The following is a 20,176-nucleotide window of genomic DNA, read 5'->3' on the forward strand; positions in this document are numbered from 1 at the left end:
TTTGCAATTTGAAAAAAGGCTGCAGTCAGAGACTAAGTGAGCTCCAAGATGGATAAGGACAGAACTGAACGATGATGATGATAAAGTCGGTATATGATAAATGGTAAATTACCTACTTAAGATTTTCTAACTCGTCTGTTTAGTCTTGCAGATAAAATACATAAAATACAGTAAAATACAGTTAAGATACATGCTTTAATGCATATTATTAGCCATTAGGACAGTGACAAAAAAAAAAAATAGAGTAAATTTGCAAGCTCTCTGGTGCTCTTGAGCATGAATACATGGCAAACAACAAAATTTTGCATCTATGAGATAAAGTTTGCAGTATTTTTCTTCAGCAAACAAAGAATTCCAGTTTTGACTATGGGGCAATATTTTCATGCCAGAGCTATTACCAAGTTTCCATATTCTGAACTTTTTACAGGCATCCTATCTGACTCTAATTATGAAAAAGATATCCTTCGCTGATTTGTACCTCAGTGTCCACATTGCCAAAACTAGAATAAACATTCTTAGAAAATAAAAAAAAAATCAAGTTATTTCTATCTACTTAATATCCACTGTTGAAAAATACTGACAGCTTCTGCTTCCCTGGTAGGCACCAGAGCATGAAGCAGTGATGTGATATATTGGGCCTGGCTGGGATGAAATTGTGAGATTAACTTTCTTCATAGTAGACTGTCTCATGCTTTTGTTCTTAAATTTCTGTCAAATGAGGTCTGTCATACAGAAAACTGAAAATGAATGTATGTACTCAGTACTAGCCAACATTTTTATTTTGAAATGACATAGAAATCCTACTGTCATACCAAACTGTGAATTACTACATATGGTAAATAGTCATTCAGCAGAAGAGACAGTCTTACAAGAGGAATAAAAAAATCACCAATTTAATTGCATACAACACATCCTATGCGGATATGTTAGGCCAGTAGTTGGTAGTTACACATTTTAGATGAACTACTTGGTTTGTTGATTTTGTCATAAACTTTTATTGGCTTTATATAGCAAGGTGTTTTTCTTTTTCCTTTTTTTGGGGGGAGAGGAGCTGCAGGAGTGGCCTTTGTGAGAAAAGCTCAGAAATTGCCCCAGGTCAGCTAAGAAACAGTTTCAGCTCAGAGTTCCCAAAGCCTTTTTTCTCATCATCCTGCAGCTTGAGCGTTTGACCTCTATTATCCTCTCTCTTAACAGAGGACCATAATCAGAGGGAGACCCTTGTGGTTCCTAATTTAAAACTAGTCAATGGAAAGCAGCAGGAATCTTCAAGACACCATTTTTTTTTTTCTATCGAGACACCTCAATTTAGGATGAGAGGTATTTACTGGCTATAAAGGGAACCTAAATGATCAGCTTAGAGTAGACACTACTGATTAGATGGCCAACACTACACAAAACAAATCACAAACAGCAAATTCTGCTAGCAAAGGGTGCGCATTCTGGCCTCTGTGAGACAATTCTGCTTGCATGTTCTCAGTTATCATCACTAAAGCTGAAGCACATAGCTCACACACCTTCAGTGCAGTGAATATTTAAGAAGGCCAAATCTACATCCAGTCTTCCTTAGATGATGTAAAAATGTCTGTTTCACCAAATCTAGCCAGAATCAACCTTTACGTAGTTTTGCTGTTAAAATTTGCTTAAAGGTATAAGTCAACAATATATAAGAATCCTATCTGAAAATAAAAGTCGATCAAAAGTAAATTTAAGAAATTGATGGGAAATATTTTCTATGGAAAAACAAACAAACAAACAAACAAAAACAACAGCAGAGCAAGTTATGCAAAATATTTAAAGGACACGATGTTGAGGCTAAACAAGGCAGTCAGGCCTGTGGGGATTTCTTTAAACTTCTTTAAACTCTGTAAACTTCACAAAGGAAAAGTAATTCCAAAGAGAACAGAAATGTTGAAAACAAGTTTCCAGTTGAAAGGGTGTTGACAAGCTGCTGGGTTTTGTCTTTGACAAGTATTTGTATTAAAGTGCTTAATATTCATATAGAAGAAAGCATTAATGAAACTTAATGAGTGAGGGAATGCATCAAGAAACCTAGAGAGCAAATAATGTGGTTTTTCATTTCAGCAAACTAGAAAGTGAAGCAAAGCTGGTTTAAGGACAGGCCTCAGGACAAATTGTAGAAGACTGACAAGGGTAACACAGAGCACTTGTCTGCTCCACCAGTGCAAGAGCAAACACTTTTGCAATCATTAGACCTGACAGAGACAAAAAAAAACAACAAAAAGAAAAAAAAAAAACCAAAAAAAACCCTGAGGTTTTACTAAGCTGTAGGCAAATTAGTTTGCTAGTACATCAGAACATCATGGGCTGAAATTAAACAAATAAAGCTAAAGTGAGGAAAATGAGTGGAAAGCAAAAGAAGAACTGAAGGCTACACACTATAATGCAGTGTATCATAATCAAATGATAATTCATATATTTGTTCCTCTTTTTTTTCAGGGTATACCATTTCAGTGTGATGCAGACAACCCTGAAATCTATGGAACAGCGAGGAGTACAATTTTTCAGTATAGTTCTGAACAATATCAGAACTGGGAACTTTGCAAGCAATACACTGCATAAACAATTTGTATCTCTGCTAGCCTAGAGGTCTCTGAACTCTTATGAATTTTTACCATGATTGTCAGGACTGAATGCAAAGCACTATTTTAAAAATGCAGATATATACAATTTGTTCTAAGTATTTTGAAACAGATTTCCCTATATTCCATCTCTGTATTAGTGACTTTGATGTAAACACAATTTGTTATTTTACAATCTTAGAGAAGATGTCTTGAAAAGACACGTAGGTTTCTTCTTGATGAAAGTGAGCAATGTCATCAGGCAGAATGTTTCTATACAAATGGGGTGGAGGAAATGACAATACACTTTTCATTAATAAAGTTGCTGCAGCTGGATTCTACAATCTCTCCCTCTTTAAAAAATATTTAATACCTCATATCGAAGATCACTGTAGATAAATTAAGAGTACAGTTGATCATACAACTGTACCACAGCAGCAGGCAGAAGAATCAAAGAGTGGAAGTTTTCAAATTGAAATCGTGACAAAATTCAAAGCTCAGCACAAATGAAAGGAGGAAATTTGGCCAAGTTAGATCTGGGAAAAAACATTACCACTTCCTTCTTTAGGACTGCAAACAGGACTTTTTGTGCTCTCTGCTTGAGATGGGGATGAGAAGGGTTCCAAATTCAACAGGAGGTATGTCTTATAGAGGAAACCTTGTTCTATTGGAAGCCATGGTTTCAGCAATTACCATGCAAAGCACCTCTCCTGATAACTGCAAAGCTTCCTCTTTCCTACACATATAATTTGAGCAATATATTTTCCTACATGCTTTTTATTTATTTATTAGGAAGAGAGACTTCATCATGGAATATGCATTGGAGATGATGCAACAGTTTCCCCTAGTCTCTGACACCTGTTTTTCTGTCTGATGTTTTTTCTGTCTGCAATGGAGTTGTTCTGTTAAGGGAGATTTGCCCTGCCCAGCAGAACCAACTAACATCATAAGACTTCTTGTCTCTCATGGTGTAGTTCTAGCTTTTCTAGATCCCTATTTAGATCAGGGTTGCAAAATGCATCAGATCAAACTTCCACTGTGTCCACCTGCTATAAACAAAGTCACAGTAAAGAAACTCCTGCTTGAGAAATGTAACTAACTGTGACTACAGAAAAACCAACATCTGCTCATTTTCATCGCCCTAATAGCTGCCAACACAACATCCACCTTAAAAAAAAGTTTTGTAAGTGAAATGAGTGAAATGCTCTCTATAATGCTACCTAATGCTATTCTGGAATCTGTCTTCCTCTAGTATACGTGTTATTTGCAGAATGAAGTACAGGAATTCACCACCCACCTTCCTCCCTCAGAGCAGTACACAGCAAATACTAGCATTATTTGTTGTGGATTTGTTACAGAGTGTCTGGATACAATCCTTGTTTTCCACCTACACCGTACCCTTCTCAAACGGGCAGTGCTCCCATTTGTTGCAGTAGAAAAAGTACTTGGAGTTATTGCCAGAAAACAGTGCAGATGTCTGAGACTTTACTGATCAGGGATCAGTCCTAGTGGCTGGCTGATATGGTGTGAATCACGTTGAGAAGATTCAAACAAAGGGGAACTGAATACGGAACTTCCAGGTCCTTGGTGAGTTCTCGAAAGAGAAGATAATTTGAAAATATCATCTGAAGAAGCAGGGCTGCTGGAGAAAGGACTGGCTTCCAATACCCACAGACTGTAGCAATCTGGTTTAGATGACTCCTAAATATACTGAATCATAAAATGTCTTGGGCTGGAAGGAACTTCAAAGATCATTCAGTTCCAACTCCCCTGCTATAGCAGTGTTATAAACCACTAAATCGGGCACTAAAAGAGCTGGATTTAAAATACACAGGAATTTCAGTATTGTCTCTTGGATAACTTTCCCAGATCCTTGTCCTGTGTTTTTTAAAATCTCTGAATCTGACATCATGAATGCATCCAAAAGAGATACAAACATTACTCTTTGAATCACGTAAGAAAGAAAAACAAATAAACTTCGTGTTTCTTGGATATGGGGAAAAGGAGTCTAAACATTTGTACTGATCTATCCTTATCCATCGACTTAAAAGATCATCTAGTATCAAAGCAGCTGCAGAGAGATCTGGAAATTAAGACGAAAGACACTGCCAAAACATTTCTAATGAATTTAATTCCTATTTACAGCTTTCCTCTATTTGTTTCAACAAGTATATAATTTACCTTTTGACATTTACAGAAAGAGTTGTCTCAAGTCCTCTCTAACTGTATTGACAGCAGGTGCAGTTTAGAAACATGTATGCTAGAAGTGTTCATGCACTAATTCAACCAGGGAACACTAGCATAATGTCCAAGTAGCTTGTTTAATCTGGACTGATTTGTGTCAGTGGACAAGAAAAGAGACATTGATGTCATTCATCTAGACTTTGGTGAGGTCTTGGCATGGTTCCCCATAATGTCATTCTCTCCAAATAGGAAAGACATGGACTTGATCGGTGGAGTTGATGTTTGGTGGATGAGGAACAGATTACAAGATTGTATACAAAGAGTAATGGTCAATAGGCCATAAAACATCTTACAAATGCAAAGCTTAAATTAATATTAACATATTGCAAGCTTCAGCTGTAATATTACAAATGAAGGAGTTTCAGAAGGGAGTGAATTTAAAAACATCACCCAGATCTTAGGTTCCCACAACAGCTGGGATCTGTGAAAATCTAGGAAAATCTAGGAAGCTTACCATGTATCCTGTACTACCTCTTTTTGGATGACCATCGCAAGTGGGAGAAGTGCTTGAGTACTCCCTCCTGTTTCCAAAAAAAGGAAAAAAGAAGACACAGGGAACTACATGTTTGTCAGCCTCACCTCAGTCCCCGGGAACGTGAGAGAACAACAAATTCTGGAAAGTGGATGGGGGCTGCCCATCTGGAAAGCAGCTTTGCAGAAGATGACCTGAGGGTGCTGCAGAACTAAGCCATGAGATTAAGAAACAGGAAACATCAGATAGCAGTTTCCTGCATTTCTAAGTGTTTTGATACAGGTGAGTTGCTTAAACTACTCCACTGATCTGCAACTAGGATGATTTCATCAGACAAAATTTGGAACCCTATTCCAAGATATGAAAGTGACTAGAAAGTAATTATTATAGTGCAAATCACTGAGAAAAAAAATTAAAAAAAAAAAAGCAGAAAAAAAAAAGCTCAGAGTATGCCAGTGACAAATAAAAATTCTTAGGAAAAGTGGTAGGTATGAAGAATGCCATTAAATTTGTTGAGTCACATCTCTCAAAAGCACGCTCTCATTCAGACAAGACATCCAGTTTAACACTGTAGGATACTTTTCACCTTAAAATGCCTCTTTTATTTAGCTGAGTTCACAGACTGTTTTCTAAAAATGGAGACAAATATAGGATAAGATTCTGTCTCTCAGATTTCTCCCCGTATGTCATAATTCTGAGACTTTCCCATAATCTCACGACATCTCATGACTTCTGAATATTTGCCAAAAACCTGGACAGCTATGGTAAGCCTAATATTTTAGCAGTGTTCAAAATTTCTAGAAGTCACAGTATAACTTTGGCTTAAGGAACAACACCAGTACAACACATGCTTAACTTCAAGCAGTTTAAGAGATATATTTTCTTCTTGACTGCAGATTAGCATTCAAAGGGAATGGATTCTGTTAATTTCTCATACTCTTCCAGGAAGGTTCATCATTACAAAAAGCATTCCATGGATTTTATTGTAACCTCTGAACAACCCAAATCTTGAATTTTAATAAATTGTTTCAAAAATACTCCTTTCAGCGAACTTATTCTCTTCTGAATTAGGCAATATTATATTACCATATTATCTCATGTGCACAACTTTTAAAACTTATCACAGCACCATTTTAAAATATCGTACAATTGTCTGATGAATGGAACATAATTAGATCTCCAATCAAAACAATGGGGTTGGAGAGAGGGGAAATGCTCGCTAGTTAAATAGATAAACCACTGTTCAAAGTCTTATTTCATCCTTGCATTCTCATCTTCTAAAAAATAAAAAAACACAAACAAATGAAAAACAGTAAAGCCCCCAAACTCCAAAGCATAACAAAATCTAAAAAAGAAATATGATGATGAAGTCATATTAGTAACATGCAATTCTAATATCTGCCACAACAAGCACTGTCTTGGACCATTTCTTCAGTATATCCTAGGAGCAATTTTTTTTTGAGTTCAGATTTTCAGTCTTATTTTCAGATAAAGTGATGTTTATTACATTGTATGCATTATGCATCAACTAAATGGAATCTCTCAGTCATGAACCATTAGAGGTCTGCAGGCTCAAGAGAAGGTACTGATCATTCCATTGCTTTGTCTGATATTGGAAACACCAGTCTTTCTCATATGCACAACATCAGGTTTAAAGATAAAAGTGGTGAGCACTTATCTTAAAAAAAAATCTTAAGTTTGATTTGGTTTTGTTTAATACACCAGAAGTTTAACAAGGATGTTGTCAGCTCAAGGGAATCCTGGGGCTACTTAAGTTGATCGAGTCTGCCTTCAGTGCAAAATAACACAGATACAATGATTAATTCCCTTAGAACAGCATTGCATCTAGCTGCAATTCTTTACCAGGTGATGTTGTAGCCTCTTTTTTTTGTTTGTTTGTTTGTTTGTTCTGTTTCTGGAAGCTAACAAAAATGGATAATGGGAAACGGAAGAAAAGATGAAAATTATTGGTTAAAATACTACTGCCATAAGAAAAAGTTTCTTAGCATGGATGATAATTTCACAAAAGGACAAAAATACACTTATGCATGCTCCAGCAAAAATTCCAGCAAATGATAACTTGTACTTCATAAGTCTAAATGTCTTTACAGATTCTAAAGTTATTTATTACAATGAATGTCTAGGTCTCTTTACATTTCTTTGTCATTTTAAATTCCTGCAATGACTTCTACCACTTAGAAACAAACAAGCAGATATTTAATTTCTCATATATATGGATAGTATCTGCAATACTGGAAGAAACAACTTTTATAGGCTGCCTATGGAGATTTTAAGGTATCAAATTATAGAAAATCATAATTACCAGATAGAAAAGGGAAAGATATTCTTCTTCACAAGCTAGGGAGAATTTGAAATAAGCTGTCCCTAAGATTTTATCCTAGCAACCAGGCAAGAATCTGAAATTGAGTGATATGATGGACATTCTCAGACACATTTGTGCCTCTACTAAGAGGATTATCTCCATATTTTCTTTTTATTAAACCCTCTGGAACTATTTTGGGAAGAAGATTTGGGCTTTTGAGAACAGGAACTTGTAAGATTTTGCAAAGGAAAAAAATGAACAAACAAACAAAAATGCAGTAAGGCAGATTAAATACAGATTCTGTTTCACTTGCACTTTCACATAATATTTCATAACTTTCAAGGTATGCAACCAAGTTTGGTGAAAATAACAAACAAACAAGTATTACAAAGAGATGGTATGAAAAAGTTCAGCAGTTAAACAATAACATTTATATATAATAACATTCATATAAATAACATAACATCTGTTTGCCTGCTTTCACTTTCTTCTCTCTATGCCTTTTCCCATACACTTGACTGTCTTCTGTCTCACATCTCTTGCATCTGTGTTTCTACATTACTGCACTCTTTGTGGGTACAGTGCTCCTCCAAGGATGAAATTACTAGATATTGTTAGGAGCTTCCAGCTTCAACATTCCTAGTATCTGGTAAATTTTATGCTTTCAAGCTCTTCCTGGAGAAAAAATAATGATTTCTTTCTGCTCTAACTCCTCTTGAAAATGTGATGGAAGCTGGAAGTCTCTGCTCTTTCTTCAGAAGCCTGAGTAGTCAAACAGCAGTCACACCTTGAAGTCTCCACAGTTTGTAACTATAACCACCAAACACTGGTCCTCAGGGTTGCTTTTCGGCTAAAGTTTGAAAGGTCAAGATAACTAATTTCTTTGCTCTGCCTAATCCTTCTCTGCTTCTCTGTAACTACCTCATCTTATCTACTTATCCAACTTCTTATCGAAAGCGACTACTAATTCAGATCCTAATTTGCAGGCCCCATGCTGAGATAGCAAGTCTGCAGCAAATTTCTAGATTAACTTCCGGGTAAAATTCTAGACTTCTGTCCTGCTTTCTCTACAGAAATAGACACATACTACTTGGATAAGGCTTGCTGTTTACTAGCAGCTTTTCCTTATAACAGTTTTCTTTTTCCTAGTATTATATTTCTGGGTTAATTTTTATTAATAAGTGCTATATGATTTCAATTTAGGTAAAATGGATTCTGATGGACCACAGATTTTTAAAGAAGATGTCACTATAAAAAATACAGAACAAGAAGAAATCTCAGGAATATTAGTCATGTCAGCCAAAAAAGTAGCCTTTTGTCCACTTACAAGGGGAATTTGGTTTTAGTTTTTTAAATATTTTTAGATCCGTAAAGTCAGTGAAGATGGTGATAGAATCATGCAGCAATATTTTATCTTCCATTTTTTAATATATTTTAATCTGTTTCATTAACTTACAGAACGCTTTTCATTTTTTCTGTCTTTTTGAAATGCCACCTACACTGATAAAATTACATCAGGAGTTCTCAGCATTTCCAGGAAAAAGCAGAGAAATCACATAAAGAGATGACTATTAAGAAGTACAGAAAAATAAAGAGTCACTTAAGATGAACAGAATTTAACTTGTTTTAAAAACATTCCTATTCAATATTCTCAGTGGGAGGAAATATGTATTTAAAAAAAAAGGAAATATCATGAATATAATACCAAGTGGAAAGCTAAATGCAAGTTAATCGAATTTTAACATGATAGAAGAGTAAACAGAAACAACAGAAGACTGAGTAGAGGTGTCCCATTACAAAACACTGAAGTCTGAATCCTCCTTAGTGTGCAGGTGCAATTAAGTAACAGTTTTCAGTTTGAAACATACTTTGAACATACATGAACATACATGAGCAATATGTAGGAAGGAACAGTAGAATACAAAGGCAAATTAGAATTAGTGATTAGCAAATACAGCATTACTTGAAAATCCTAAAATAATTACACCTTTCCGTTTCATAGTCATGTTCTGAAACCTTTACATCTGCAACAATGGCAGCTCCCAAAAGTTTTCAGTCATTGATAGCTAAGCGTGACTTCCTTCTCATGACTTCTCAAGACTTTTCACACCAAACCATGAAATAGAGAAAACACAAACCACAAGAACATCACTTGGATTGTATTCAAAATACAATCCCAAGCAGTTAGCACTAGAGAGTGGCAGAACTAGAGGCATCAGTTCCTGCAGAACCTCCAGTCAACTGAAAGCTCACCTGGGAGCTAGAAACTGAATGTAGTCAGGACATTTCTGAAAACTGTATGAAACACCCATAACTCTTCAGGGATCATAAATATCAAAGCTAGCCTTTCTCTGAGCAGCAGGTTGGAACAGACAATCTCCCGAGGTCTCTTCCAACCTAAATAATCCTATGATTTTATGCCATAGCAAATACTTAAAACTGAAATTCCAGAAAAAAAACCCAAAACATTTTAGAATCTCGTTTATAAACCTTCACCATAGAACCATTAACTTTTGAAACAGACTCTTCTCCCAGAGGATGATAATAGGGCAGCAGTCCAATAAATCTAGGTCAGAGAAGTACAACGGATATGAACTTGCCCTACTTAATAAAAAGAACTGATGAAGTTTGTATATACACTTATACCAGGAGGACTTATGCAACTGCAGAATTAATCCAATGGAAGGGACAGTTTTAATTGTACAAACATATAAAAGAATTTGTAGAGGATACTAATAGTGGGTTGCACTACTGAAAATCATAGATTTCAGGCCACTTCAAAAATCATTATCAAAAGGATTTGAGCAATGCCAAGAAAGGGAGATCCAAGTCACTCTACCTGTATCAGATATACAGATCATAGAATCACAGAATGGTCTGGGTTGAATCATCTTTAAGATCACCTAGTTCCAACCCCCTGCTATAGACAGGGACACCTCCCGCTAGACCAGGTTGCTCAAAGCCCCATCCAGCCTGGCCTTCAATGCTTCCAGGAAGGGGGTTTTCACAAACTTGCTGGGCAACCTGTTCCAGTGTCTCACCACCCTCACAGTAAAGAATTTCTTCCTAATATCTAGTCTAAATCTACCGTCTTCCAGTTTGAAGCCATTTCCCCTCATCCTGTTGCTACATGCCCTTGTGAGAAGTCCCTTCCAGCTTTCCTGCAGGCCCCTCTCACGACGGCCACTATCAGGTCTCCTTGGAATCTTCTCGTCTCTGGGCTGAATTACAATTAGTGTAGTCTAGTATTTTATACTTTTTCATTTACATACTATTCATTTTAAAATCTTTTTCTACTTGTCAAGATTACTCCAAATCCCAATTCTGCCTCTGCAAAAGTGCTTCAGCTCTTCTCAGATGGGTACCAATTGATCACTCAGTAAACATTTTATCTCTCCCACTGTCTAGGAAACCACTTGACAGAATCCCATCCTTCTTGTTTGACAGTGAGCCACTGATAGTGGCTCTTTGAAATTATAATTTTGAGACAGGAGAATAAAGCATACACACTTTTTGTCTGCCTTTTACCTCAGCACTCATTTTCAAAACATTCAACTGATCTGATGACGATTAACCTTGGTGGCAGGAATATTGGTCAGAAATAGTATCTTTCTCATGATCAAGTTTCCCCAGTTTTCTTTAGAAACAGTCATAGAGTATCACATTTATCACTTACTCTATCTCCTTGAGACCTGTTATTTTGTCTTCAAATGAAATTAGTTTGCTTTACATGATTTATTCTTGACAAATTCATTTTGGCCATTGTTTAGCATCTTTTTATCTTCTGTGAAATTCTCAGTTGATTATCTGTTCAAATATCTTTCCAGGAATTTATTTTAGGCTGACTGGTCTATAATTCCCTTTATCTTTATATGCATTTTGGAAAGACAGACAAAAAGGTCTCTTCCCTCCCCATGCTTATTATTATTGAATTCTCAGAGCTCATAAGGGAAGAATCTAAGATTTCTTAAGCACTTCAGAGTGAATTGATTGTGACAGAATTTGAAAATATCTGACTCACCTAAGCAGACTCTAACCTGTTCCTATCCACCTTTACTAGTTTTAATTATATTAGTGCTCAGATCACAGTCAGCCTTTTTTAATGAATGATGAAAAAGGAAAAAAAAAAACCACCAGCGATGAAACTGACACCTATTAGTTTTGCCTCTCAATTAATTGGCCAACTCACTCCCTTGCCTTGCTCTAATTAATTACTTATAAGATGTTTTCTTTTAACTGCTTTATTGTTAATGCCATGATTAAGGCCCTTGCCCCATAGTCTCTTTCAATTTCTATGAGCAAAATGTTGCTCAGGGTGAAACTCTGATTTGGGGGTGCATAATACTTGATCATATCAACTCCAGAGGCTGCAGTCATTTTTGTCTCAGTAAGCTCCTACAGCACTTTCAGCCATACACTTAGCAGATTTTCTCCCTCGGTGTTCAGACTGATGCTTAAAATAAATCAGAGCAAGAGAGGAACAAGACGAAATTAGATTTATTCTCTCTTAGCTGAACCAAGATACAAGCTTCCTTCAAAATCATACATTTTGGCAAGTCAAAGAGTATAAAAGGATCCTTTGCTAGAAAACAATTGAGACTTTTTTTTTTTGCACTTGGGTGCAACGATTTGAGTATAAAGAAAACAAAAGAAATAATGGGTAGATTTTAATTATTGCTAGTGACATAAGCCCCAGAATGGAAAAAAGTTTACTCAGTATGGCAGATACCACCTAGTACAACGAAACTGAAATAGAACGTCTGTTTCTTTTTACTTAGTTGCTACTAATGGAGGAATTAGCTATTTGGAAAAAAGATATGTAAAGCTTACCTCAGAGAACCTTTGTACATCCTGGGTTAAAGTTCCTACTCTCTTCCATTGGTAATACTTGAGCAACTTCAAAATTGCTGGATTCACTGCATTATCAGATGGCACTGTCCGGAAGAAATAAGGATATTTTTTCTTGTCAGCCAACTCTGGGGTTGTTGCTGCAAATGAAAGCTGAAAAACAAAATAAAACAAAACAAACAAACAAACAACAAAGAAAGGAAAGTCACAATGAGTCATCTGGCAGCCAGAAGAAAAACTTTGTTCTTCTCAGTGCAACAAGACACAATCCTCTAGTAGTACCTTTCCTTACTGTCAGGTACCAGAAAGAGGGAATAATTATGACAGACAAGACTGCAGCACTGTAACTTGCCTGGCTCCCTGTCACTTTCACTTAGTAAGTTTCCTGTGATCTGAATTATCAAATTAGGCTAAGCGTCAGATTCTACATATGTGAAAACACCAGAATTGGTACAAGGTTGGAGAATGTTCATCATTAGTAAAAGAGGAAATTTGTCAACACAAATGACAAAACTTTACTGAATTCTTCTGCCCAAATTAAAGGCAGCATATTTTTAGGGAAATGATTTTCAGGTAGTGTTATTTACAGAATACCTGCAGACTGACTTTCTGAAAAAGCTCATATTCCTATGATATTTGCAGTGTTTTTAAAGCTGCTAGGATGTGTTTTTCTAGGTTTATTTTAATTTTTTTTGTTGTTGTTTGTTTGTTTTTTTAATAGCCCTGCATAGCAGTTGAGGGTTTTTTAAAGTACCAATTTAATGCAAATTGATTTGACTACAAAAAAATATGCTTCTTAAGAGTGATATGTTATATCTCTCAAATTCAACAATCAAAAAGTAGAGGTGAATTCAAGCCTATGTAAGAACGCACATTCAAGTGTTAAGTTTAAACTTTCTTCAGTCAAGCTTCCAGCATATTTATGCTAGAAACTCTGTTTTGAAATTCATAATAGACAGGTTTGATCTGAAATAACAGCTGTCTTTCTTCATGTTTATAAAACATAGAGGCTGGCAGAGATGACACCATTCCTTGGTTTTACACTCACAAAGAACATATGCGTTGCTATAACCTCCCAAGCCTGAGTATAATTTGTTTTCCTAATTAAAAACCCTGAGATCCAAACAGCTTAAAGTGTGCATAACTGGACAGATCATACTTTACAAAGAGAAGATGCTTCCTCTTCACCTGACAGGAGCTAGACCTTCTGCTTCCATGTAAGTCTCATGTAAAGTATTTTCAGCATAGAAACTGCTCTTCTGTTAGATTTCATGAAGAAAGTACAATATGAGGTACTGTCGTATTGTGATCTTGATTTTTCAAAACTGTACTGGTTGGCTCACTCAGCACTTTGTAATATCTAGTAATCAGCACTGGTTTGTGAAGAGCTAATTTCAAGAGAAAAAGAATGAAGGTCTTCAAGGTGGAAGCACATAGCTTTTCTGTCTAGCCTTGTAGTGCTGAACATCATTTATGTCTTGCACAATGAAAGGAGAAATTGACTTCAGAAATCCAAGATGAAGAGGAATGCCTCTCAAGCTTGCAGCTTGGTCACAGCAAAGGACTTGCTTCTCAAGTTATTATGGTTTGGGATCGAACGTAATTTGTTTGATCCTTAAGAAGAAGTAAAGAGCAAGGCTGAGGTCACAGTGGTGATAAGCAACATAGACAAGGCTCATCTCATTCAGGTTCACAGATGGAACAGGAAATTTTCAGAAGAAAAATATAGAAAGCCTTAGTGAGATGGCTTTAGAGGGAAGACCTGTGACAGAGGCAAATAAAATTTAAAGCCATTCTTTGAAATTCTAGTGACTTAAATAAGTGCCTACATTAGGATCTTAATTGCCCAAAATACTTTAGAAAACAATGCAGTGAAACCTTACATATCCTCATTAACAAAAGATAAAGACTTGTAATGTAGATTTCTCAGCTATGTAGTGATGGGAGATGAATTCAGGTATACATGTAATACTAACAGCATCTAAGTTACCAAAAAATATACCTTGTCATTATCTTTTTGAAGACAGATTTAAATAGAAAATAGAAAAATTTTACGTGTATACAAGTCTTGGAACATTGGATAAGTTCCAACATAGGCTCTCTTTCCCACATTACAAATACCATGGTTGGTCACACTCTGCATCACTTTGCCATTTTAATGACACTCAAAAGAGATGGAAAAAAAACCCCATGAAATAGTTATGTCAGTTCATCCTCTGTTTTCTTTCACATAAAATAAGTCAGTGAAAATACTGAACTTCTCACAAAATAATAATACTGAGAGTTTGGGAACATGCAATGAAATTAATCCAACAGTTTCCAGTACACAGAATTACAGAATCATAGAATGGTTTGAGTTGGAAGGGAACCCAAGGATCATTAAGTTCTAACTCCCTTGCCACAGGCAGAGACACCAGCCTCCAGATACTAGACCAGGTTGCCCAGGGCCCCATCCAACCTGACCCTGAATACCTCCAGGGGCGGAGCATCCACAACCTCTCTGGGAAGCCTGTTCCAGCACCTCACCACTTTCTTAGTAAAGAACTTCCCTCTGACATCTCATCTGAACCTTCCGTCCTTGAGCTTAAAGCCATTCCCCCTTGTCCTGTCATAATATTCTACACTGGAAAGGACAAAGTAGGAAAATGAAAAGATGCTGTATGTTTTAAAGAATTGTAACTAGAAGATCATGTTAATATGGACACAAAGAAGACTTACTGGAAAATGTGATATAGCATGGTTATATAGAAATATCAATCAAAATTTCTAAGTGATAAAATACATTCACAACGCAGTCACAGAATCATAGTATTGTTTGAGTTGGAAGGGACCTTTCGCCCAACTCCCCTGCAATGAACAGGGACACCTACATCTAGATCAGCTCATTCAAAGCCCTATTCAGCCTGACCTTGAATGCTTCCAGGGTTGCAACATGCACCACCACTCTGGACAACGTGTTCCAGGGTCTGACTACCCCTACTGTAAAAATCTTCTTGCTTATATTTAATCTAAATATTTCCTCTTTCACTGTGAAAATAGTTCCCCCTGTCCTATCACAACAGACCCTGCTAAGGAGTCTGTTTCTTTTGCACAGCCCCCCTTTAGATACCGAAGGGCCGCTCTCAGATTTTGCTGGAGCCTTCTCTTCTCCAGGATGAACAGCCCCAGCTCTCTCAGCCTGTCCTCAAAAGAGAGGTATGCCATCCTTTGGATCATTTTTGTGTCCCTCCTCTTGATGTGTTCCAACAAGTCCATATCTCTTCTGTACTGAAGACTCCACATTTGGACACAGTACTCCTAGTGAGGCCTCACCAGTGTAAAGCAGAAGAGCAGTGTTACCTCCCTTGATCTGCTGGCCATGCTTCTTTTGATGCAGCCCAGGATACAGTTGGCTTTCTGGGCTGAGAGGGCAGACACTCAGACTGGATAGCCACATTCTTTTTGGCAAGGGCATTCTACTTACAAGGATCATGGCTAGACTTGTTGTCTGGGAGGCAGCCGGTAGGTGAGCTGGCCTCCTGAGTGGGGGGGACAATCTGCCCTCCCTGCTCACCCTGCCTGCACCAACTGCTGCTCCATGCTCTTCTGACATGCAGCGCCCTGTTTGCGATGCTCCTGGGAACTATGGGCCCTGGAAACAGGCTTTAAATGTATGGGGATTGGATGCCGTCGCCTTCAGGCTCTGCCAACACCGCATCAGAGCCTCTGCCACTCCTCCTGCTTATGGAGGGGCTGAGGGCTTCCTCAGTCTCCCTGCACCTCTTTTTGTGCTCCTTTCCCTCCTTTTTTCCACAGTTTTTTTTTTTGTTTGTTTGTTTGTTTTTTTGCTTTGTGAAGAGTCCTTTGGTGCAAGCTTCTTGAGGTTTTCAATGAAATGGCACTGTCCATGGGCTTCTAAAACCACTGCTGGCAGTGGACATTAGGGCTGGACCTTGTATTGCTGCAGGCAGACAAGCATAAAGGTCAAACTGGGCTGACTTTCTTGTAGCAGCTAGAACTAAGCCCAAGAGATGGAGAGTAGGGGTTTGGTGGGGATAGATTGTTTGCTGAATTTCTCAAAGTATTGGAACTAGTCATAAATCATCCTTTGGGGGGCATGACGTTTCTGTTTCATGAAGAATTATTTAATAGAAGCTGCTGAAGTTGTTGGCCAATGCCAAACTTGAAGAAGGGAAAATCAGAATAAAAGTTTATTTTCACATTTCAATAAAACATAGCACACACTGGACATCTATCGGGTTATATATTATAATTGATGTATACACAAAGGGTCTCTGTGCAAATGTGTATGAAAATATATAGAAAAAAATATCATGTAAGAACTTAACAGATATCCATTTTAATTGTCAGAAAAACTGAAGCTACTTTCAGGTCATCCTTGGGAAATCTTTCTTTACAAAATCTGTTTACAGTTTGATACAATTTGTGAGAAACTGCTTGAGGATTTAACATTAGTGTATTGAAGGAAACATACAAGCTATGGCTCTGGCAGAGATTTCAGATATCAAAGAATTTAAAACTTTTAAATGGAAAAGAAGATAACATTTACCATTCGGCTAAGAGTATTAACTATAGTTCAAATTGAGAATCAAATAGACAAAGATTTTGAAAAATAAATATTTGTATCTAAATAAAAGCCACCATTTTTTAAGGCAGAAGAATTTTCACAGTCACAATTAAATCTGCTCAAATTCACAAATGAAAGAAATAACACACTATTTCTGACTTTTAATATGATTCATATGCAGTTTAGAGTCCATAAAATGTAAGATTTTTTTTTTTCTTAAAAACATTTGGAAATCTTCCAAAAATGAAGAACTCAATGAGATGAATTCAGCTTTCAAAGAAAATATGTGTATAATCAAGCATTACTCCACAGAACTCAGGGAAGTTTCTTTGGCTTCATGCTGCAAATGAAAGTATAATTTGATAATGCTGAGACAGGAAAGGATACTATGTTTTACAAAATTATGACAAATGCTTCAGCCTAATATGACAGATGGCCAGGTTGAGGAATTTTGCTGAAAAACTGAAAACTATAGCCAGTATTTTATCAAGAAGCTGTTGGAGCCAGGCATGCATTTTGATAAATTAATTTTTCCCCAGGAAGATGATGCTTTCTGAAACAGGAAAGCATTATTTTATATGAAAATCCATACAGTTTTACAGAAGGGTCTTGGCAAACACTAGATGCAGAGAGATGGAAAAAAAAGTTAAAACTAAGTGTAGAAAGGAACTGATATGTACAGAGGAGTACAAGCTAGCTTTGTAGCCCTATATCAATCTGAAATGAAGCATGGTAGATTAATATCAATCTAAAGCGCTATCAAGTTGAAACAAGCATGTTCCTATTTTGGTGAAGAGTGCATTCCCTTAAGGAAAGCCAGTACATAAGCAGGAATGGTAAGAGGATAAACTCTTCATTTAAGAAAATGGGATGCAACACGAATGAAGTCAACAGGACTGATTAGGAGTTATGGAACAGAAGAGAGGGATCTGGGATAAAGTTAGAAAAGAAAACAGAACTATATAGAGAGTGTATGTATGACGTATAGAAATCCAAAGGTTGGAAACTGGAAGACTGAGCAATTCCAGATTACAATGAACTCCAGAGGGAAAGGAAGCCCCAGAAAAGGGAAACTGTTTTCTGATGATTGGCTGTTTTGCTATCATAAGAAAGTGTTTATATTAATACACAGATGTCTAAGAAAAATAAGAGTTCGGAACAAACCCAAGGGTAAGAAGTCACCTTAACCTAAGGCAACAGGTCTGTTAAGGGCCACAGTTATTTACAAGGGCTGTATTAGCTAAAGAAAATTAATAGCAAAAAAAGCATCAGCAAAGATACTGTAGATACACAAAACCAATGTGGCAGGAAAATGCATCCTCCTGAAGAAAAAAGGGCCAGCGGAGCAGAGTGGCTAAAGGAACACACCATCTCAGATTGCAGGTACCCTAGCAGCTCAGAAGACCCTTGCCTTCTGATAAGAGAAGCCAGAAAGTCTGATCTTCATAATCCCAAACTAAGAAGGAGGTGTCACTCTACAATGGAAAAAGGCTTTGAAACAAAGCTAGACACTATGTGCACAGAGTATTATAAAATGAAAAAGATTTAAATAAAGGAAAATATCTTAGGTAACAATAGGGTGATCTCTCTCTAATAAAACGCATCTGCTAAGACAACTGATTCATATTTCCAAATGGTAAAATTGGGTTATTGATCACCAGAGAGATTAGCTTAATTTTCTTAGGCTTCTGCACTGTGGCTTGTACAAGTGTTTTATTAATGAGCCCTAGAAATTTAAATCTGCCCCTGTTGCTGAAAAACAAGACTTGATAGAGAGTGTTGTATATATATCACATATAAATGACAGATAATACCTGTATTATGCTGATAAATCAACACTGCTAAATAAGATAAGCACTGCTGATTCAATCGGTCAGTGGCAGCATTTGTTATCATCATACCTAAAGACTGCATGCCATGTTTGCTTTGTTAAGATGAAATACTCTCTGTGAACATTGAAAATGCAAACAACTATCTCCAAAAAGTGTGCAGAATGTCAGAAAGCTCCACACAAAATACTGAAGCAATGATGGGCTTGCACATACAGAATTTTGTTGTAGGAAAATAACAAGGACAAAACTTAGTTTGCAGAAATGAATAATTGTGGCACCATACACCACTCTCTGCATGCCTTGCCAGGAGCTCTACAGCTTCAACAAACCTGTGCCAACAATAATGCTTGAACTGAGCATGTGATTCAGAGACAGGAAATAGATTGAAGCCTAACCATTAAATTGTATTGTTAATTGAATAGTAACTGATAGAATAGTTACATTTTCTAATAAATACTGAAAGACACAGAATGTAAAGATTTAGGTTAAATATTAATTTAGTATTTAGAGATTAACAGTAAGTTTACTCTATAAACCACCTTGTCTTGAAGTGATCTTTCACTGTTGTCAAATTATCTCACCACTAGAAAAGTTAGGAATGCAAGCTTTAATATAATAACAGTACTTTGAATAAGAAATCAAATATATATAATCAAAAGAGAGCCTTAAAAACCACATGACACCAGGCACAAAATCATAATCTAATCTATTTTAAGGAGTGATATGGATGAAATATATGTGGAAATAATTTTGCAAAGATGGTCACAAAAACTCATGTGTTTGGAAAAAAATCCAACAATATGCAGCAGAATGACTTCATTAACAGGAATTGCACAGATCTTCAAAGCTGGTTAAAGCAACACACAGTAGTAATGATCAAGAAACTAACGTAATGTTTCTTATAAATTTGCCTGGTGATACGTGTCTAAATACAGAGATTAAAAGAGCTGGTTCTTAAATGGACCTAGGAATCAAATTGCCAGTCTTCCTTACTAGCTATACTGTAATCCTGATTCCCAATAGAACAGGCGATGCACTAATATAAGCAGAAAAGAGGACTAAAAAGAATTTATAATAAGAAGTGGTGCTTTCCAACAGCTACAATTTTATCTGCCATCAGCACTGTTAGGTGTTTACTAGGATGAAATCTCTGGGGACTCCGTTGTGCTTAAATTCAGTAGGTTTCATGAGATTGTCATAACACAAACTTCAGTGCTCTCAGAGATGCAACTAACAAACATAAAAAAATCTGCTGTTAACTCTGTTGTAAGGGCTTCCACTGCAACATTTAGAAAAGCAAAATGAAAGTCT

At 36.6% G+C, this 20,176-nt stretch overlaps 1 protein-coding gene across 1 annotated transcript in view; it reads right to left on the reverse strand.

Moving 5' to 3' along the window:
* GABBR2 (gamma-aminobutyric acid type B receptor subunit 2) overlaps positions 1-20,176 on the reverse strand; it is a 445,157-nt gene that overhangs the window by 249,067 nt on the left and 175,914 nt on the right. Inside the window, exon 3 of the mRNA XM_042839905.1 lies at positions 12,449-12,619. Coding sequence (XP_042695839.1) covers positions 12,449-12,619 — 171 coding nt within the window. The remainder of the gene's footprint in view (positions 1-12,448; positions 12,620-20,176) is intronic.

This window comes from Centrocercus urophasianus, unplaced genomic scaffold (assembly GCF_019232065.1).
Source record: "Centrocercus urophasianus isolate 14NV4802_14NV808 unplaced genomic scaffold, USGS_Curo_1.0 seq_11, whole genome shotgun sequence".
Taxonomy (NCBI): domain Eukaryota; kingdom Metazoa; phylum Chordata; class Aves; order Galliformes; family Phasianidae; genus Centrocercus; species Centrocercus urophasianus.